The following is a 22241-nucleotide window of genomic DNA, read 5'->3' on the forward strand; positions in this document are numbered from 1 at the left end:
TAATGAACGACGAATGTTTCGGTCGCAAGGAAGAACAGCGTATGGAAATGCTTTGAACTGTGCCGGCGCGGCGCGCCGCGATTCTCCGCGTCTCTTTCTTTCCCATACGTTGTCCTTCTTTGCGTCGAAAACTTTCATCGTTCATTAAACAAGTAAATATAATTGAAAGTATATCATATTTGGTATCATTTTTATTACAAAAATGCCACGAATATGTCGGTCAAAGTCCCATAAAAAAATAATGAAAAATAAACCGAGGTTTCTCCAGCTTCGCTGTCCTATTCTACGTTAGGCGCGGTCTTTGAAGCCACAAAAAATAGTGTTCGGCTTATATCTACGTCGAAACACTGAACCGTGAAATGACTTACAGTCGGACATTACCGTACTCACATTTTCTCAAGTTTTCTCGATTGTACTTTCCAATTTATGATTCGAAACTGCTTGCTGAACGAAATCTTCAAGGATGGTACATGTTGGTAGGAACGCCGGTCCAATGTCCTGGGGTGACATGCTAAACAAGGAATCGCTGATGCGCGATCAGAACGCGGACGACGCCGAGATCACCGAACGAGATTTGGATCCGAATTCATTGTACCTTTCGTTGGCCGAACGTAGAACCATGAACGAAGGGTATCCCGTTGATCGCGACTATAGAACCTACAGAAACGTTGCTAAACGTTTCCCTGTCGCCAAGCGGAGTCCTCAGTCGTTACCTCCGAAGAATCAGCTCACGGACCCTAAGGTTGTTCAATCCAGCTTTCCTCGTGTATTCACGTATTCCTCGTGATCACGAGACTGCGGATCTTTATGCATTTATGAAGAAATTAGTTCGGTGAAACATAAAGCAGTAATAGATAAGAAAATTTTTTATTCTATTCCTGCTTCCCACAATCAATGAAAAATATTTTGATTTTGCATATAGATCCGCAGTCTAATCATCACTAATTTACTAAACGTAAGCATATACTTGAGCCCAAATAAGAAGGTACTTACTAGCCGACGAATTTAAGACTCTACTGCGCATATGACTCTAACGGAACTCGTTCATTGGCTAATCCCCCTACTCGTACTCCGCCTACCACGCGATCATTGGCTGACGCCATGCATTTCATGGCTAACGCGCAACAATATGCGCAGAACAAGTACCTTCTTATTTGGGCTCAAGTATAGTATATAAATTTGAAAATATATTGGGTTGGCAAGAGAGTAATTTCGGTATTTTACGGTGAAAAAAAAACCGAATTTCCTTATTCAAGCGATGAACTTTAATCAATAAAATATTTCCTTGTTTATTCTTTCTGGCAAAAGATCATCGAGCAAAAGGGAAAATATCTTATCCATTAAGGTTCATTGCTCGAATAAAAAAATTGGGCTGTACTTGACCTTAGAATACCGAAATTACTTTCTTGCCAACCCAATAGAAAAGGTACGATATTTTAACATGTTGCTACACGCGGTGCATTCAAGGTCGCTCAAGACTTGGGCTCGTTGTTCGGCCCGCAATGTCACGACCACGACCATGGTCACGACCACAATCATGATCACGACCACGACCATGATCACGACCACGACCACGACCACGACCACGATCATGATCACGACCACGACCACGATCATAATCATGACCACGATCGCAAGGAGCAAAAACATGAGGGTTCCACGGAGGCGCCAAAGGCGAATGTGTCGGTGAAAAGCCAAAAGGAAAGCGTGGCCAAGGACGACAAGTCGAAGCCTATCGATGTCAGGAAGAAGAGCATCGATTGGTCACAGTATTTCGGTATCGATCGAAGGAGAAAGAAGACTTCTCAGCCGCTGAGAAAAGGAAATTGGGAGGAGGAGTACTACGACGAGTGGTTGCACAGTATGATGAAGGTAATTCAGAAATGGGTACACGAGTTCGATGTAGCCGACAAAGTAACAGGCTCAAAACGGTAATGTTCCACAGCTTTACGGAGTGAAAGGAGACCATCGAGACTACATGGTGGAGAATACGAAACTAGTGACCAAATACGGTCAGATACGGATACTTACGAGGCTGAAGGAGCTCAGGAGCATGATCGTCCAGAATGTATTAAAAAACATGCGCTCGGGCACCATAGCTTGTTTAGAGGAGGTGCACGTTGAACGGATACGTCCGATTTCTTCTTCAATTATTATCGTCAATTATTGCCGTATAACGTTTCGTAACGTTAATATTGTCAACAGGCGAGGGAGGTTCTGGGACGCCGTTTGAAAGCGGTGGACGGACTAAAGGAGAGCTACGAAAATGACACTCCAATGAATGAAACTACCGAGTGTTGGGAGGCTAGTGATATCCAGCTTACGAGGAATAAACGCAACGACGATCAAATGGCCGAAGACGAAGGTACGATCCCGACAGATCGGTTTCACCGATCACGAAAATTGTATAATGGCTTGTACGGGGACGAGGGCGAGATCGGAGACACGGACGCGGACGCGGCAGTTTGTCCGGTTGGACGAGAGTTGAAAGAAATCCAAGAATGGTGCGGATTCGTGGTGTCCATGCTGGATGGAGACGACTCGCAAATACTCTATTCACCGTGCATTATGCTGCAGGCGTGCCACACTTGCGTAAGCATCTGTCGTCGGTTATCGAAAAGACGGCGCTGTCTGAAATAAGCATGACCGCTTCTGCGAGTGTACACCAATTAATCGCGCAACGTGTTCGTTGAAGTTTCAGACGCAGGAAGGCCCGAAGAAGATGTGTCTGGTGAATCACTTGCTGAAAGCCAAGGAAATCTGCGGCGCGCATCCGCGAAAAAACCAAAAGATGAGTTGCTTCGAAGCAGTCGTATTCTTCGCGGGGAAAAAGTATAGTCTCGCCCGATAGTGACCACGAATTGAACATGCGTAACACGGTGCTGCGATGTCGCATGCCGTATGCGACCGGCACACGTCACACGCTGGACATCCTCTGTCGACGAACGAACGTGGCTTCCTCGCGAAACTGTGACTTCGAATCTCTAAGGATTTAGTTCGTTTTCTCTAGTCGGCGCTCTTCCTGTTTTCTTTCTTGTTTCGCTGCGTTTCGTGTTCGACGCAGTAAACACTTTTTATTATTCTTTTTGATTAGTTTAGAGAAGATTCGAGAACACTGCGGTATCGTTACGATACCAATGAGAAACGATATCCGCGATTACAGTTTCGTCGATATCGAAACGATTCTATTCCGTGAAGACATTGTTCCATGAAATGAGGATTAAAACGAGAGCCAAAGAGATTATTCCAATTGCGAGGTGTGCATCTTGTTTCTTCCATTTTCTTTCTTCTCTCTCTCTCTCTCTATTCTTCGAGTAGATGGAACGGTAAACAGTATGCGACAATAATAATTGACTGATTGCAAAAGATCTTATTAGAATCTTCCATTAGACTCCGCCGAGCTATTATTTAACTTTTCTCTCCCCTCCCCTCTCTCTCTCTCTCTCGAACGATTTGTTATTATACATATGTATATGTACATTTTCATCCGTCTATCGTACAATCGGACGTCCTCTATGAAGATAAGTGAACAAGAAAGTTAAGCCAAGTTCCGATGGGTAATCTCGCAAACTAAAGAAAGCAAAATTGAATCGAAACGGTCTTGACGAACTTGCAACAATCTCCTTGTATTCACGGAATAAAGAATGCATTTTTACGACGATTCGTTTCTCCGTCTATGGTAATGTTGATAATGTGTGTAGGTCGTACGTTTCCATTCTCTCCGTTATCAAGAACGTCAGATTGGCAAAACGCAACGCGCATGTATGTAATATCGAAACGAATTGGTGAAGAATGAAAGATAGAAAGCGATATCAACTATAGCATGTATTTCCACTTCGATTGGATAAGGAGAGCGTATATGTGTATATTATTGTCTGTCCTTAGGTTACAAAACTGTGGATACAGTCTATGTCGGAGCTGTATTCGGGCATAATACAAATATATTTCAATATAAGTGTCCATATATTTCGTTTGATTTTTATCAAGTTCGCGATGGGTATAATTTTCATGTTTTCAAACGCAAAAGAAACTTGCCGTTTTGCCGATGCGATCATGATCGTTCGTGCATCGTTCGTTCGTTGTATGTATTCATCTCTCGCGCGACCAGTTGTCCCAACGATTCCACGATCTCGAGTGTCGTCGGAGTGTACAGTTTCAAAATTTCTAACTGCAATTCGGCGCATTCGACTGAAAGAGAACAAGGCGAATAATGTTACTCGAATATTTACATTTCACTGTGAAACAACGGAAAGATTGGTCGCATGGTAACCTCTTTGTTTCGAAACCGCTTCCAGTTTCTTTTTCAACTCCACGTTTAACGTTTTGATTTCTATTACGATATCTTTGTCACGGTCGGTCATTGTTGTTCTTCTACCTCAAGATACAACACAGTTAAGTATAACTATCCCGACACTTCGTTTCTACCTAAATGGTTGTAAAGTTCAAATTTTTTCTCTAATTATCGAATTACTCCCTTAGCAGAAAGGAAATGAGAGTGCTCACTGGTGCTCACGTGCTCACGCCCGTGGCCCGTGGTCTTTTGCAATGTTGACTGGAGAGGTGGTGAGATATCGTGCAAGATTTTTCTCGCGCATGCGCGGCGAATTTAGCCTCAGTAAAGTAAAATTTTCGGTAAAATGGGAGACCTTGAACACCCCATAAAATATCGGTACTTTTTGGCTAACATAATTGCTCGCGCATACGCAAGAAATCTTGCACAATATCTCCCCCTTAGACTATTGTACTTAAAGACCCGGCTTCAGATAACATGGCGTGTTCCAGGATCTATATACCAGATGACGGATGTGGGCAAAATGCTATAGTCTGTTAAGAAATACCATGAAACTAAAGTGTACCTAGAGGGGGAAGGGGAATCGTCACTGTATCTCATTCTGTATAAATATTTATGAAAGCTGTAACTGTAATACATATTTGATTTTATTACTCGTTCATTTTTACTTTATTCTTCTTATTTTAAATATGGCTAACTCATTTTCTCTTTTATATTATTTAATTTAAATTATAATTATGATATGGAAAAAGGTTAAATTTGAATGTAGATGTTGATAATATGAAATACTCACAACTTATTACTTTATTGAAAGAAAAGAATAGTAAGAACGAGTGAAAAGATATATTTGTATCACGGTTTGGTTGTTCCTTAGAATTCTTTATGCAACAAGTTTGCATCATTTTTCCAAATGTTTACGAAATAATGCATAAACATACTTGTATACATACTTTGAATTATCTTGTGACGCGACTTGTGGGCACCAGATACTCCGTTATCTTGGAACACTGCGCCCTATGCATATCCTATAGCTATGCCGGGTCTATAAGTATATATAGTCTAAGGCCTAAGGGTTCAAATCTCTGTACAGCGCCATTCCACATAGTGACACAATGTTCAAGCTGCTAGCCGAACGTTACCGACGGATACGATCATAGCGTGGGCTATTTAGAGGAGGACAGGGAAAGTCATAAATTGTTGCTACTACGTCTATTCCGTCTATTCTTATATCTTGTCCGTGGTGTGGCCACGTTTTTGCATAATACAATGATAAAAGAAAAAAAGAAAAGAATTCCTAAAAATTGTCGAGTTTGATAATTTGTCATATGCGTTATCGGTTTCGCAAGATACGCGGGGATTCACTTCAATCTTATTTTGAAAAGTATGAGATACGTCGCCTCACAATCGCAATACGGAATACGCAACAAGCAACAAAAAACTAAAAACCGAATGTCAATTTTCAAGACGATTCCTGATTGGTCGACACGAGGAACAAAGTTTGCACGCAGAAACTCCGGCAATCTAGAATTACATAATCTATGATTACGGGAAAGTAGCGATGGCGTTTTGTGGCCTGTGTTCTTTTCCGAGTAAAAAGTGGCGTTCTCGTTGGATTTTCTATGGGAGATCGGTTCATTAACGCGAACCTTGCGATCAGTACCGAGAAAGGTAGTACAAGGAAGATCGATTGGCGGAAAAAGGTGAAAAGGGAAAGACGAAACGGTTGTGAGTACAAGAAAATATATGACCTCCCGCTCTCGACGGCCGGCGAACGAATTGGTCCCCGGCGGCAAATCTAATAGAAAGATAAACTGGCGAAAATAATTCGATCGAGAAACCAACTTGCCCTGTATGTGATCGATTTCGGTAGGTTTTAGTCTTCCTGATACGTGATTTTTACTGAATTGTCACGATCACATGACGTTCCCGCCGTAACCTTCCAGACTCGTTGTAAACACTGCATCTTTATATAGGGTGTCCTTGAATTTCGGTTCCAATTATCGACAAAACCTTAACGCAAGGTGTTTCAAATTAGTTCTTTTCCACCGATTGCTTTTTTTCTATCAAGAGTATTCGAATTTGGAAGAATCGCGAAAAATCTTGCGTTGAAAAATTTTCACTTAAAAATTTTTGTTTTTAGCGTTTCATTGAGAAATTCGTAATAATGTCGGAATCGGAGAAAAAAGAGAACTGTACGATAGAAAGTAATAACATTGATTCGGAGAATGCTGAACAATGTAATAGCATGGAGAATAGTGCAGTCAGCTTGAACGAAAGTCAGGACTTTCATCTGGTGGATTTTGAAGACGATGATTCCTTGGATAAGGAAGAAAAGCCTCGAGAAGAAGAGCGTTACACTTTAACCGGTAGCGTAGGTGGCTCGACGGACGCAACTACGGAACATAAGTTGCCCAATTCTGATGAAGATAAAACCTCGGAGAAGAAAGATGTTCAAAATGAACACACGCTCGAGGTAACAAAAGAGAAACCAAGGAACGACAATAATGTCTTATGCGACATGGAGAAACTCGTTGATGACGAAGATAAGGACGAAGAGGAGGAGATTATACAGTGTACTCCACCACAAGATCATTCTCCGTCAAAGATACAGATTTATAGCGGTACAGGAGTGACCAGTCTCAAACGGAAAGCAGGCTCTTTCGACGAACCACCCAACAAGATTTTAAGAACTCTTTCAAACGAGGATGCATTGATGCGTCAGGAAGAAGAAACACGTGACGAGGAGGAGGAGGAGGAGGTAGTCGAGGCGAGTCAGTTTATCAAGACCGATGACACTCAACAAGACTTCTCGGAAAATTGTGTCGATACTAATTTGATAATCGCGGAAACTCAAGATATGGCTGAAGACGACGTTTTGGAAAGTACGATAGGTATATCCATGAATGTTGAAGAGCCGACCAAGGATTCTACAACTCTATTGGAATCACAGGTAAAGGAAGTAGATAAAACTGATAACTGTAATGACGCATTGGTGTCAAGCGAATTTTGTACAAACAAAGAAACCGAACAAGTAGATAAAGTAGAAAAAGTAGAGAAACTTTACGACGAGAATGAAATGAATAAGTCGGACCTGAAAAAAGACGGTATATCATCTTCCAAAGCAATTACGATAGAGAAAGTAACGTTAGATGAGAATACTAGAGACACGATGGATTCGAACCCAATCCAACCCAAGGATTCAGATGTAAACGCAGAAAATACGAAAGTAGAGAACACAGACGAGAAAGGATATTGCATCGATCAGACAAAACACACCAGTCCAATTGAGAAGACCAACGAAAGAGAAGAAACATTGAATTCTAAGAATTCAACGAACGAATCTTGTTCAAACGTAATCTCGAGTAATGCAAAACACACCAGTCCAATTGAGAAGACCAACGAAGCAGGAGAAACATTGAATTCTAAGAATTCAACGAACGAATCTTGTTCAAACGTAATCTCGAGTAACGCAAAACACACCAGTCCAATTGAGAAGACCATCGAAACAGAAGAAACATTGAATTCTAAGAATTCAACGAACGAATCTTGTTCAAACGTAATCTCGAGTAACGCAAAACACATCAGTCCAATTGAGAAGACCAACGAAAAAGAAGAAACATTGAATTCTAAGAATTCAACGAACGAATCTTGTTCAAACGTAATCTCGAGTAATCCAGCGATCAAATCCAGGATGAGCGTAGAAGTTATATACGATAAGACCATGGTTCAGGAGATTAAGCCAAAGTCTAGGGAATTAGTAGAGATCGACGAGGATGGAGAGAAAATAGTACTCGATTCCTCGCAAGAAGATTCTGATACGAAAACAGATAGCAAGAATTCTTTGGACGATACGAAAGCTGAAACGATATACAAAAGTTGCTACGACACTAAAAGCAGTAGCGAATTCAGTTACAAGTCGGTAGGAACGGGCAAAGAGTCGTCGCTGGATTCGATCAAGTCTGGCAGCAAACTCGTTAACGGAAGCACTGAGTCGAAAAGATGCGATACAGACAGTACAGCTAGTTTGCAATCGGATACTTTCAACGACATACCAGTCGTACTCGTAACAGACAAATCGGACAACAATATCTCCGCGTCTGTGCAGAGCGCAAATAAACAAACTAAAGCGATTGCTTCTTTGAAAGACTCTGATCACGTCGATCTCTTACTGAGCGTAAGCGACAACGAACCCGATGTTTTTATAATGGATGAGAAAAGCAAATCAATCTCGACTCACAGTAGTTCTATGGCGAAGGCTTTACAAGTGGAAAAAGAAATAGGCATATACGTTCGAATGAAGTGTTTATTGCAAGTCGACGAAGGTACAAAGGAGTTTCTGAGCAAAGAGATCACCGGTGTACAATGTGAACCTGTTGGCGAGCCTACCTTGATACGACAGAAAAACAACGACACCTCCGCTTCTTTGGCAGACATTTCTGGTAACGATAACAAGGATGCGTCCCCGGGATCTATAAACAGTAATCCACAGATGTATCCGTTGAATACTAGACTTTCGTTTGCATCGACCATCAGTTCTATAAGTTCTGTGTCGAGCGCTGCGTCGTTGGCGGCGAAGCTCGCGGCACGAGACAGCACGCATTTCTCTTTGCCAAGAGTACCCGCAAAACATGCAAAAAAACATATCCCCGACATGCATCCGTTCAACGACAAGCAAAGCATGGACGAGGCATACGAGCGTCTCAACAAAGAGTGGCAAAACAGTCGTCTCGTTACGACGAGTGTTTTGAATTTCGTAAACGCCGAACTCCTCGCTAGTATCGACACGTACAACGTCAGCAACGAAAGGATAGACGATCAGTTGCAGAAGATTCGATCCTCTACCCCGGAAGCCCAGCAGGAAGTAGCCGAACCGCAAACACCGAGAACCTCGAAGAAGGGTAAACCGGTCAAAAGGCCACGAAGTAAGAATGCCAAATTGGATAGTCAGTCAAACGGATTGAACAAGATTTCGTTGAAGACTTTCGACACCCCCGCGGAGAACATCGACACACCGAGCAAGAAGAAAAGTAAAACAGAATACACGGAGCAGTCCGCCTCAGGTACTGTAGCAGACACAGACGCATCATCGTCGAAACCTTCGTCGTTCTCGCAGACAGTAGTAGACGATCTGATCAGGAAAACCGTGTTCGCCAAATGGTCTGATAATAATTATTATCCTGGCACAGTTATCGATAAAGTGAAAACAAAATATAAAGTGAACTTCTACGATGGGAAGAATAAACTACTTATTGAGGACTTTATCATAACGATACCAAAAGTTTTGAAAGAAGGTTTGTCTGTCTATGCCACCACTAGCAACGACGACTATGGATCTTGCGGTATAATCGTAGACGTGAACACTGTAAATAACGAAGTATATTATACTGTAGAAACTGACGAAGGAGAGAAATTGAAAGTTCAAGTAAAGGATATCTTTTTGTCCTCTGATCAAGCTCAAGTGCTGAAGGAAGAAATGAGCTCGGATTCCAAGAGCCTTCTACTTACGCCGAAGCATTTGGGTCAGGTATCTTTGGACAATATGGTTGACGGTAAAAGGCGATCCAGAAGAATCGGGACTCCGGTTTTCTCAACGCCCAAGTCGAAGTCATCGCACTCTCAACACACTCCGGGGACAGCAGTGAAAAACATAGCAGAACCGTCCTTACCGTCTGTGTCAGGCATGGCGTCTACGCTTACGAAGGACAAGAAACCGGCTTCCGAGAGCGACGGTGTTTCCAGCGACTCGAACGTGTCGATCAAAGACGAGATCTCGTCCATAGGTGTACAACCGGAGATCATCGGAACTCCTCACGAACAGATCGTGAAAGGGCCGCAAAGTCGCATCAAAAGCAAGCCACGGAGTAAAAAGAAAGTCGACGATGAACAGACTATCGCTACCTTCGGACCAATACCTAGCAAAGATTCGAATCTGTTCAAAGGCATGTCCTTCATTTTAACCTGCGCACCCTTGGACACCCTCGATCGATATCAATCCGACATCAAAGATTGCAGTTCGGATCCAGGAACAGAAAACGAAGAGGAATGGTCGAAAAAGCCTTTCGTCAGTGACAGATTGATCGCACAGATATCAGCCGGTAACGGGAAAGTTTATACCGACTTCAATGATATCCCTGAAAACGAATACAAAAGTACAAAACTAATAACAAACGTGCCAAACACAACCGCGAAGGCTCTGTTGTGTCTTTCCGTCGGTATACCCGCCTATAATCACAATTGGATCATAAGATGTTGTCAAGAGGCAAGTAAATACTTTCCGAAATATCAATGCTCCCACAATATTGAATTTCACCCGTTGTCCAATATATATATATATAACATCGCACATCTTCTTTGATAGGGAAAAATCGTAAATCCAGCTGAGGATGAATTGCCTGCAGGATGGAGTTTGGATAAGAAATCTTACGTCGAAATGTTTCAAAGGCCCGGCAATAAACCATTGACGGAAGTAGTCGTGATAATTCCAAACATAGAGTCCGAAAAATTGTTTATCACATTTTGGCGGAAAATTTGCGAGAACGCTGGTGCTGTTGTTTTATTAGCGGATAAACCAGGTATGGAACTCCTTACAGTCACCCACCTCTTTATTTAAGATCTCACGATATTCAACTATACTATTTTATGCTGCATCATATTGTATTATATTCTGTACAATAAATATCGGATACAAAATAGATCCCGCGCAACAAGAAGAATACCGCATAACGATACGAATCATTTTATCATTTCAGATACAATGGAAGGCTTCGGGGAAGGAACAGTAGTTCTTACAAACAGATCGTGTCCGTCGTGGGTGACGGGAAAAGCTAGTGAACTACAAATGCCATTGCTTTCCACAACATGGGTGGTTCAATGTTTAATAGAAGGGAAATTCTGTCGATACGACATACAACGTCGTTACAAATACAATTACACACAGAACTAGGTACATTTAGTTGTCAAAAATATACTTTTTAGTTTAAAGACGGACGAGAACAATCCGCCTTTGCATATTATTATATTATATATACGCATTATCAAATTTTTACTTTCATTGTATTACTCAGAATTATTTGTTTAAGCACTTATGGATTACAAAGTAACTGGTACTTTACTTTTAAGTATTGCTTTGCTTTGATACTTGCCCATAATATTGGAAATCCATTCTTTTCGTGAGTGTCCATTAATTATGAATGAAGTTTTTTTTGACAGTTCAGTATGTTTTTAACAAACGAAACCTGTGTAAAGTTAATATTTATGATTGAAATATTGAAGCATATTTTATATGGTAATATTGTGTATTATACATACATACGAGTATATGGATATCCAGATATACGAAGGTTTCTCTTACTGTGACTCGATATGCAGAAGCCAGCAATGTCGCTTATCGTATGATAGAGTTATAGGCGTTAGAATTTTGTAACATTTTGTATAAATCGAATTCGAAATCGGGAATCGAAAATCATTTTTATAAGGAACTAATTGTAATTGTAGAGAAGAGAAGGTCTCATGATTCGTAATCACCGTTTACCTGTGTCAATTAATTGTCATTGTCTTTTCAATTGTAGGTAGATACGTTTTTATGAATATTTCCGTTTCCACACTATTTATGAAATTGCCAATACCTAAATTATGATATATTGTAGAGTCAATGAGATGTTTTTTAGCAACTACCCTCGTAAAGAGGAACTTGAACGTTAACAGAGCAGTAATATAACCAATAATTTCTCTTATTTACATTAATAATGTAGATAACACGGTACCTTATGTTTTCTTTCTATCTTTCCATGTTTCACGTAGAACATTCGTACCGTTCAAATAATATATTTACAGCTTGTCAAATCTAGCTGTGCGGTCGAATGTCCCCCGCAAGGGGAAATGACCCCGCTGCGCAGTGGTAAATAGGCGGAACTTCACAACGATACGTCACCTGTCAAACGATTCACGTTGCGACAGTTCAGTTAAAAAGTATAGTGACACAAGTGTATTCACACAAACATATAAACAGTTGTTTTGTATGTTTACTGCTTTAAGAAATAATGGACAGTACGCACTTTTGACGAGGTGTGTACTTTACCGTTCAAATGTTGCATCCTTCTCTTGTCGAGTGCGGTCTTTGTTTTCTTCTGCGCATCCCTATGAATTTGGTCAACCGCACAGCTACATTTGACAAGCCTGTACTTGTTCAACAATTGTTACATTCTAATGGCAAATATCCGATGAGATAAGCCAAGCCTATAACTGTAATAGTACCAGTGTTTGTGTCAAAACAAAATCGTATGGAACATACATATGTCCTCTACATATGTATTCTGAAAGAAATTGTAACCGATCGCGACGGATACTAGGCGAGATCTTTTCGATTCATATGGTAATTGAAACTTATGAGCGTTTAGTCGACAGTTTTACTATTCTTTAATCAAACGACTACACAGACCTCTATAATATCAAATTTGATAGCGAGTGGCACACATCCTGTAAATATTTTTTTACTTGGAATTCTACGAGCAGGTTATTAAATCTATTCGTATTGCATTCAATATGTGTGCTGAATATATATCCCATTTATAAAAAAAATTCCTCTAACTATTCATTGCATATATATATATTTTTTATGTATAATTATATATATATATATATGTTTATATAATTATATATATAATATATATATATATATAAGCACAGTGGGTATATGTTCAGTGAAAATGAGAAACAAATATCAAGTAAGATGCCTATACATAGAAATACTGAAATACCGAGTTATAAAATAGGATTAATATTTTTTTTAAATCGAGCAAGATACTAGAGAATGTATCTTAGAAACATTAACAATATTCCCCTTGTGATTTGTTTACAATATGTTTTCCTGTTAAACCAAATACCAATGAAACGACAAAAATGTTTGCAACATGTGCGAATGTGTGTATATAAGTAAATACATATATACATATATTGAAAATTTTATTACGTAAGATGTAGCAATTATGTAAAATGTTTTGGGGATAAAATACAGTGACATATTTTGGCAAAACCTTGATTTCCTGTCGTTTCAAAGTTAGGAAGGATTATTATGTGTATCAACATCCGAAATAATGTACAGCATTCTTGGAGTGTATGTACAAACAATTTAATAAAATTACTAAAACATTTCTTCATTTTATGGGTTGTACCAGTCGAGAAATAATAGAGAAAATGACATAACTAATAGAAAGAAAAGAATCCACACTCGAAGTCCTGCGTTCCTTTGAATAGCTTGTCTGATCTGTTCGTTGGCTTCTCTGACATTTTCTGTAGATCCGACGACTGTTGTCATCAATCGGTCCAAATCTTTATCTTGATCCAATACTTTTTCTGTAAATATTTCTTGGAGTTCAGCGATGTGTACCACTTTACTTTCTATTTGCTTCACTTCTTCGGTTATCGTATTGAGTTCGTTGTATAGCTGCTCATTTTCTGCCTCGAATACTTGAATATCTTCAGGCGACAACTCCTCTTCGTATATTAAAGAATTAACATCTCCGTTTATCTCTTGAATCTTCAGAGGACTAGAATCGTTGGAACCGTGTTTACCTTCTTTCTCTTCTAACTTTTCGTTAGTGTTCAAACTCGATCTTTTCCTTTCCAGTTCCAACTGTTTTCCAGGACTCGTTTCCAATTCTAATTTAGCCATTTTCCTTATTTCCATTGTCCTCTTGACGCGTATTGCTTTTTGCTCTGAATAAATCTTACACACATTTTTCAGGTAATCCTCGATCAAGAGCAACATTATTTCTCTGTGCTCCAAATTCTGAGGAGATAATACAGAGTCTGCTACTTCCCTTTTTAAATCCTTGATTAGCTGCGAACACTTGCTCATTATTTTTTGTGCTCCAATATCTATTTCGTCTCTATCCGCGTCGGACATACTCGGTAAATAAGATAAATAGTTTGAGAAATTCAGGTACGCTTTACGATTTTGTAATAAAAATTGACGTAACTTCGAAATCTGCACAACAACTGCATGAGCTTTCACGAAAAAGGAACTTTTACTCCTCGTTTTCTTTGCCTTTGGAATATTAGTTACGATGTCTGGATCGTTATTACGAAGACTTACCGTCTTCACGCTGGCTTTAAACAATAGGCTTACATCCATTATTACTTACAATTAACTTTTTCCTTGTAGTTTGTCAATAACAAACATTCACTCTACGATACCAGCTGTTTTTACTCTCGCAATTCAACAATGTTTATCCACTATGTAGCCACCAAGTTGTACTTTTTACTGTGATATTTACGATATGTTTTTAACCTAAAAATGGATGGATACAACATTTATATTTTAACAGTCATCGAGGAAAAATATTGCGAACAGTCTTGTAATCGTAAACTAGTCCCAGCAGCATGACTGCGATCAATTGTAATCGTGTTCTCGATAATCTCTTTTTTTCGTCCAATACCGAATTGGAGGAAGCTCGGGAAACGTACGTACATGTATCATACATGTATACAGATAACGTAGACAATAAAGCCTAGTTTGCAACGAGACTTCGGTGCCCTTCCTTAGACCATATTACCATATATATATATATATATTTACTTTGATTTACTTGGCTCTATTCTGGCTCCACATAAGAAGGTACTTGTTTCGCGCATGTTGTGGCGCGTCAGCCAATGGTCGCGTGGTCGGTAGAGTACGAGTAGGAAATTAGCCAATGAACGAGTCCCGTTAGAATCATTATGCGCAGTAGAGTCCGCTACATAGTAAGTACCTTCCAGCCTATATAGTATACTTATGGACCCGGCATATATAGGTATATAAATATGCATACATATATAGGACGCAGTGTTCCAAGATAACGGCGTATCTGATGCCCACAAGTACGTCACAAGATAATTCAAATTATGAATAGCGATATAAAAGCGAGGTATATAAGTACATATATATAAATGCATTTATACATTATTTCGTAAACGTTTGGAAAAGTGGTGCAGTTGCATAAAAAATTGTAAGGAACGACAAAACCGTATGTAATACAAATATATCTTTTCACGTATATGTTGTTCTTACTATTCTTTTTTTAAATAAAGTAATAAGTTATTATAAGGAAATAAACACAAATTTTTCATATTATCAACGTCTACATTAAAATTTAACTTTTACCAAAATTATAATCAATTATAATTGACAAAATGTCTGTAATTATGGGTCCATTCCGATTCACGCATGATGCGCATACACTGTATAGTGTAGTATAGGAGTCTCTATGCATACACTATGCAGTGTATGCGCATCATGCGTGAATCGGAATGCACCCTATATATATGGTCTATATACAATATTCTGTATGCATATAAAGTGCCTTCGGTGTAGTGCTGCCCCCACACCAACTTTTAGCCTGGATCAGATCCTATACTCACGTTTAGCACAAGCACAGACGACATATAGGAAAAGTCCTGACATTTGACATCTTATGGGACTTAGTAGCACTTAGTAGTGAGGCTAACCCGGTTCACACAGTACAGGCCTGAGGTAAATGGAAATCTATGACCATCATGGGGAGCGAAACACGCGGCCCGGCCGTGTCAAGGAAGCACAGCCTTCGGAAAAGGATTTTTAAATGTGTAGTGCGTTGTATATTATATGTATAGTGGTAAATAAAAATATGTATGTATATGGTAATAAATATAGTTGTAATTTTATTGGTGAAAAATAAAGAAATAAAGAAAAAAATAAATAAATTCTTTTTTCGCCGCCCTCAAAAATCTCAAATTTCACTGACTCGTCGATCGACCGTCTGGCTTGTCGTTGACTTGTACTACTGAATTTTCGAAAAATTTTTCAACCGTCTGACTTGTCGTCGACTTGTTCTACTGAATTTCGTGCCACCTCCTGCGATATCATGTTCTCCCGATACAAAACTCTATTTTCGAGGTTTCCGAAAATTTTCGCCAAGCTTACGGCCGTCTGACTTGTCGTTGACTTGTACTACTGAATTTCGTGCCACCTCCTGCGATATCATGTTCTCCTAATACAAAGTTCAATTTTCGAGGTTTCCGAAAATATTCGCCAAGCTTACGGCCGTCTGACTTGTCGTTGACTTGTACTACTGAATTTCGTGCCACCTCCTTCGATATCATGTTCTCCTAATACAAAACTCTGTCAAAAAATCTTCGTGGCACATTCAGTAGTACAACTCAACGACAAGTCGGGAGTTCGGGAAAAATTGGTGATTTAATAAATATGTTCGCAGATATGTTTTTTTTTTTACTAAATTCTCTTTATTTATTCAATGTAGATACATACATAAAATGATTGTTTTTTACATGTACATAACTTATATTCTAAACATTTATAACAAGATGTTGACTTGCTCAGTGTAACCAGGCGCACTGCTAAACTTCTAAGTACATACTGCAGACACAGGCGAGGTACAGACAATTATATTCGATGATCAGTCCACTGCTATTATATACCTCGATGGCGTTGCGAAAGCCGATGCATAAATCTTCTAGCACCATTTGCCGCTAATGCTGCAGACAATACATACATATAATCAGGTCACTGACGCGACGATCTCATCGGTGCTGGTGGTCTCTTGTCGGTGATCAGATCAGCGATGCCAGATCAGGGGAATCGAGTACCCCCTCTCTGATGACCAGACCAGTCTACAGCACGTGGAAGTGGAAAAGGAGGAGAGTACATGATATCCGTTTCGATATCATCTGGCAGCACTGAAAACGGTGAGGTACGCTGTATTGGTATTGGTGTGCCAAGTTTTTCAATTGACAGCACTGCTTGTCAAGTGCGTGCTGGGTTTAATTTTTAGATGCGTGCCAGTGACAGTGTTACCAGATAAGGATCACTTGACAAGCAGTGCTGTCAATTCCCCTTGGAATCACGGTGAGGTGATGTATCCCCTCTCTGATGACCAGACCATTCTACTGCACGGGCACCGTGGTCTACGGCTACGGTCTTACTTAGTGGGGGACGTTGGAGTGTGCGCATGGTGTTAGAATGGCATAGTAGAAGGGGAAAAGGAGGAAAATCCTTCACTCCTTCCTACTTCTATTTATTAATCTACTCGTATATCCTGACTGTGTTTATAATAATAGTGTTTCATTTTGATTCCTGTCACAACTGTGCTTTAATGCAAAACAAGAATAGCAGGCCTCTAGAGTCTCAAGAACGTGTAATCAAAAAATACAGTGGATAATTGGTCTATACATCTCAACCTCATCTCTGATGACTGTACAGACCTATCGCTTCAGACGATATACAGGAGCTGAATACTCAAATGACAATAAATGTTAATGTTAAATTAAATTAAATTAATAAATTAAAATTAAAATTAAATTAGTATTAACACGACCAGTCAAATGACCGGTTTCAGATTTTTGATTTTTAAATTATTGAAATTATAAAGACACTTCCATCAGAAATTGTTCAATAAATTAAATTTAATCATTATCAATAAATTTCTTCATTCAATCACGCATTATTATAAAAATTGCGAAAGATCTAAATAATTTCAGTGTCGTAATTTTTATAAAACAATGCATATCCGACACGTTTTGTAGCCGGTACGGTTAGCGTTAAATTACATGACAGTATCGAGTCATTTCTTGAATATGCAGAACTTGTACCTGTTATAATACACGCAGAAACAACCGTTTAAAATCACAGCTGTTTGTAACAAATGATATACTCATTGGTTAATTTTATCATTATCAACTCCTATTTAATTTGTTAATATAGAATTACACATAATCGAGATAAGTAAGGAACGTACAAATATTTGTAACAAGTACATAAATAATATTAAAAAACTTAGAAATGCGTGATTTATGTACTTGTAACCAAATGAACCATGTGTAACTGAAGAACTTTTCTCTTTCTCCTTATAGTGGGAATATTCCGATCAAAATAATATGTATACACTATATATATATTTGTTTTTGCCTAGTTATTACTAATACCTAGTTATTATTAATACTTTTGTAATTACCTAGTTCTGGAAATATTGCCTTTATACGAATGCTTAAGAAATATCCATAAAATGCACGTTTCATATTCCCTTCCCTGTAAGTGTCGGATGATGACAATAACTGCAAAATACAGGACACGAACTAACAATAAGATTCACGAAATCATTGCACAATGCAGCGATTTTTACGAACAGAATTGAAAAGTACTTGTATTATCGCGTTGCCGTTGGGAAACATCGAATAGTCCAGCATGTCGTTTATCGTTCGATAAGAAACAGTTCCGGAAATCGTGATCTGCTAGAAATTTATTGTTAAAAGTGTCAAATTCACTGCCAATCAGTACGTACAGTGACTGACATATATATGTACAGCAATGTTCCTTTGATATTTCTATCAATGTATGATAACAATGTAAGGAAAACCGTACATTACGTGTGAACAAACGAATCACCGAATAACGAAACACAATTCATCATTGGATAAGTAAGTGAGAAATAATTGGGAATCTCTCGAGAATTATTTTCCTCAATTAATTTCTGCAGTGCAGCAAAATAACAAAACATTATAACGTTCATTAGTCTTGCATGCGCAGAAAAACTGGAAAAAGATATATTTCACTTTTCGGTATCTTTGATGTTACTCTTTATTTATAAATATGGATCATATCTGATATATGACTAAATAAAGGAAGCTGAAATCAAAATATTTTTAATCTTCATTTTTATTATTCTTCAAATTATACTTCAAATTGTTTACTACATTCATATAAATACGTATGTTTCCATTGTGCTTTCGTCAATTTTTAAACATACCTTTTTCTTTAATTAATTCGATTATAATATTATATTAAATATTATATATTATAATATTATATTAAATATTATATATTATAATATTATATCAAATATTATAATATTATAATCCATACGCCATACATATATGAAGATTATAATATCAAATTCTATCTGATCAAAAATTAATTAAGAAGAAAAGGGTACGTTTAAAAATTAACTCTGCACAATTAATTGAAACATACATATTTATATATGAATGTGGGAGACAATTCGAATTCTTGATGTCAACGTGAGACATAATAATGAAGATGAAAAATATTGCGATATCAACTTCTTTTTGTTAGTTAATAATGCTTAAACATCTCTCATCTGATCGAGTAGAAGTGACGCGTGTAAGTCAGGTCAAGAAGAGCGCGACCGGTGACGTATTGTGTAAAAGACAGAAATAGAAAGTTGGCTTACGGTCCGTTATTGGCCGATTTTAATTGTTAATAACTGAAAAGTGAAACCGAATCGCATATTTTTATCTTTAATTGATTCTCATCCTGCACGAAATGTTCAACGAAATAGCGTGTACGATTTTTCAAGCGTTTATGACAATCTGACAAAGTATACTTGCAACATAAGTTGGAATTTCTAATTAACTACAAGTTGCACTATTTAAAATGACCAAAAAGTGCTTGTTACAGAGGAAAATCAAGAATAAATGGTGCCATTTTAGAAAGACGAAGTGATCTTGATTGTTTACCAAAAGAAGCATTTCTTGATCATTCTAAATATTGCAATTTATTGTCGATTCGAAACTGATTAACTTATGATGGAAGTATTTTTTTGTTATAATTACTGGAAAGGTTTGTAAAATCATGTTTTACTGAACAGCCTGCCAAGCAGTCTTTACTATAGCAAGAATTTCTGCTGACAAATATATTATTGGGTTGGCAAGAAAGTAATTTCGGTATTTCAAGGTGAAATAGAGCACAATTTTTTTATCCAAGCAATGAATTTTAATGAATAAGATATTTTCCCTTTTGTTCGATGATCTTTTGCCAAAGAGAATAAATAAGAAAATATTTTATTGATTAAAGATACTCGCTTGAATAAAGAAATTCGATTTCATTTCATATTTTAAGGTGAATTTCGGTATTTTAATAACGAAATTACTTTCTTGCCAACCCAGTAGAAGTTGAAAATTAATCATTCAAATAAAAATAGGAGGTATTTAAATACTAGAAATAATCCGTTAGAAATTATTTACTAGTTTGGAAGGCAATATTGTAGTGTGAATTTAAGATTGACATCAGTGCCGAGATAATTGTACTTTAAAATGGGTCTGGTAAGCATCGGAGGGAGAGGGGAAGAGTGACAAACTTATGAAATGACCACAAGTGTTGTCCATGTGCCGACTGATAATGGTCAACGTTTATTGCTCGACTCGGATCTGCGAGACCCGCTTGCTGGTGGTATTAAGGTTAATTATAGATGTTTTAAGTTGGCGTGGGAATAAACACATACATCAAAACCTTCAGGAAAGAATCTTAAGAAGGGAATCAAGATTATAATATTTGTAACATATACATAGAATATTAACTTCATTTTTATGTTCAATATTTTATAATAGAACCTATACATGGATTTCGACTTTAATGAAGTATTATACAATAGATAGTACATTAATTCCAATATTTCATATGAATAGTCCCCATTTAGCAAAAATGTAATCTCACCATATGCTAATAATAAATAGTATGTGTTACGTAAGTTTCACACTTTCGAAAATAATTTTAAACACATATATAACGTACTCGAAACTTTTATCTGGAGATTGTAAATGTTTTTACTTGTACTAGTATCGCTCTACGTTCTCAAGTAGAATTCATTCACAACTCCAAATATAAATAATGTATTAAATAGTTCTAATTAAATCACGATAAATTATCGTGTCTCTGTTAATTAAGTTCTTAGAAGAATGCAAGATCATTATTCATAAATTGTGCTTGTAATGTTAATAAACAATTCTTTTCTTTCAAGAATAGTGCAATTATTTACATATCCATAATATTCTGATACTATAGTAGATATAATATATTTCATATGATATAGTATAATATGTAGTAGATTTTAAACTATATAGTATGTATAAATATATTTATGTATATTATCCATAAATTGTGTTTGTATAATATCAATAAACAATTCTTTTCTTCCCAGTATAGAGCAATGATCTAAATATATGTATATTTCGATATAAATATATTGTATAGCAAATATACATAAAATACATAAAAAATAACGTCAAAGGAAGTTAGGGCGTATTGTGACATGTGATTTTTTCCTGTATTATTTTTTTATATGTTCCCAGAATCACCCTGCATACATGTATAGTATGGAGTAGATTTCAAACTACAATATGTTCAACAAAATAATAATAATTGATAACATAAAGAAGTAATCGTTTCTTCAGTCTTTTATAAGGCTATTTGGCTATTTTTTCTATGTTACGAAAATATGAAATGTTATGAAAATTGATATACAGGGTGTCTCAAAAATTTTGCACTTCCTCGAAGGGGACGAATCCTGACGTCATTTGAAGTAACTTTTCCTTTGCGAAAGTGTTCTCCGCGACTTTGTAAAGGAGTTCTTAACGAAAAACAACGGACGGACTCCGGCTCGGCCAATGCCATCACCGTGCTCAGCAGGGCCTGTTGTAGCCGTGCTCTGATTAGCCCGTGTTTTTGTCAATAACTCCTTTACAAAGCTGCGGAAAACTGGCGTGAAATGACGTCAGCAATCATCCTTTTCAAGGAAATGCAACATTTTTGGGACCGTAATATTGTTTGTACAGTGAGCATATTTTTGGGAGCGAAATAGGGGACAAGAAAAAAGTAAGTATTAACACTAAACCTACCACGAGATTGTTAGTACAACTATTGAGATTGTAAAGATGTTTTCATGGGAATTGATTCAATACATTTTTTGACTCCAGTATATATTACAGTAAAAAAATATAAATAAATTTAATCTTGTTATTCTTATAATATCATACACATCAGTCACTTTTGATGGTGCACTTGATTAATGATTATGATTACCATGATTACTTTCCGTAATCAACCACAAAAGTAACCACAAAAATAATCGATTACTGCCCAACATCGAGTTAGACTGGTCAAAGGAAAATGTTCGGGAAGTTC

The 22241-nt window shown here is 37.6% G+C and overlaps 4 protein-coding genes across 7 annotated transcripts in view; 2 read left to right on the forward strand and 2 right to left on the reverse strand.

Annotated features, from left to right (window-relative positions):
• Positions 1 to 2851, forward strand: part of LOC143214153 (uncharacterized) — a 37857-nt gene extending 35006 nt beyond the window's left edge. For both annotated transcript variants that reach the window (XM_076434847.1, XM_076434846.1), the window contains 5 exons: positions 481 to 742; positions 1468 to 1872; positions 1946 to 2113; positions 2206 to 2592; positions 2696 to 2851. In XM_076434847.1, coding sequence (XP_076290962.1) covers positions 481 to 742; positions 1468 to 1872; positions 1946 to 2113; positions 2206 to 2592; positions 2696 to 2851 — 1378 coding nt within the window. The remainder of the gene's footprint in view (positions 1 to 480; positions 743 to 1467; positions 1873 to 1945; positions 2114 to 2205; positions 2593 to 2695) is intronic.
• A 955-nt stretch (positions 2852 to 3806) lies between these two features.
• Positions 3807 to 4413, reverse strand: LOC143214166 (uncharacterized). 2 transcript variants are annotated; one of them, XM_076434879.1, is made up of 3 exons: positions 4271 to 4413; positions 4036 to 4188; positions 3807 to 3918 (listed from the first exon to the last, which is right to left on the reverse strand). In XM_076434879.1, the coding sequence occupies exons 1-2, from the start codon at positions 4359 to 4361 to the stop codon at positions 4052 to 4054; spliced, it is 228 nt and encodes a 75-aa protein (XP_076290994.1). In that variant the 5' UTR covers positions 4362 to 4413; the 3' UTR covers positions 3807 to 3918; positions 4036 to 4051. The 2 variants fall into 2 exon arrangements, with proteins under 2 accessions (XP_076290994.1, XP_076290993.1); XM_076434878.1 differs by lacking the exon at positions 3807 to 3918 and having other exon boundaries at positions 3945 to 4188.
• A 1040-nt stretch (positions 4414 to 5453) lies between these two features.
• LOC143214149 (uncharacterized) lies at positions 5454 to 13440 on the forward strand. Its single transcript, XM_076434831.1, has 4 exons — positions 5454 to 6157; positions 6432 to 10550; positions 10650 to 10863; positions 11041 to 13440. Exons 2-4 carry the CDS (start codon positions 6456 to 6458, stop codon positions 11232 to 11234), a joined length of 4503 nt encoding a protein of 1500 aa, XP_076290946.1. The 5' UTR covers positions 5454 to 6157; positions 6432 to 6455; the 3' UTR covers positions 11235 to 13440.
• Syx18 (syntaxin 18) lies at positions 11136 to 14899 on the reverse strand. Of its 2 annotated transcripts, none has more exons than XM_076434866.1 (3): positions 12055 to 14899; positions 11604 to 11916; positions 11136 to 11526 (listed from the first exon to the last, which is right to left on the reverse strand). In XM_076434866.1, the coding sequence occupies exon 1, from the start codon at positions 14421 to 14423 to the stop codon at positions 13449 to 13451; it is 975 nt and encodes a 324-aa protein (XP_076290981.1). In that variant the 5' UTR covers positions 14424 to 14899; the 3' UTR covers positions 11136 to 11526; positions 11604 to 11916; positions 12055 to 13448. The 2 variants fall into 2 exon arrangements, with proteins under 2 accessions (XP_076290981.1, XP_076290980.1); XM_076434865.1 differs by having other exon boundaries at positions 11600 to 11916.
• Positions 14900 to 22241: the final 7342 nt, after the last annotated feature.

This window comes from Lasioglossum baleicum, chromosome 12 (assembly GCF_051020765.1).
Source record: "Lasioglossum baleicum chromosome 12, iyLasBale1, whole genome shotgun sequence".
In the NCBI taxonomy this organism is placed as follows: domain Eukaryota; kingdom Metazoa; phylum Arthropoda; class Insecta; order Hymenoptera; family Halictidae; genus Lasioglossum; species Lasioglossum baleicum.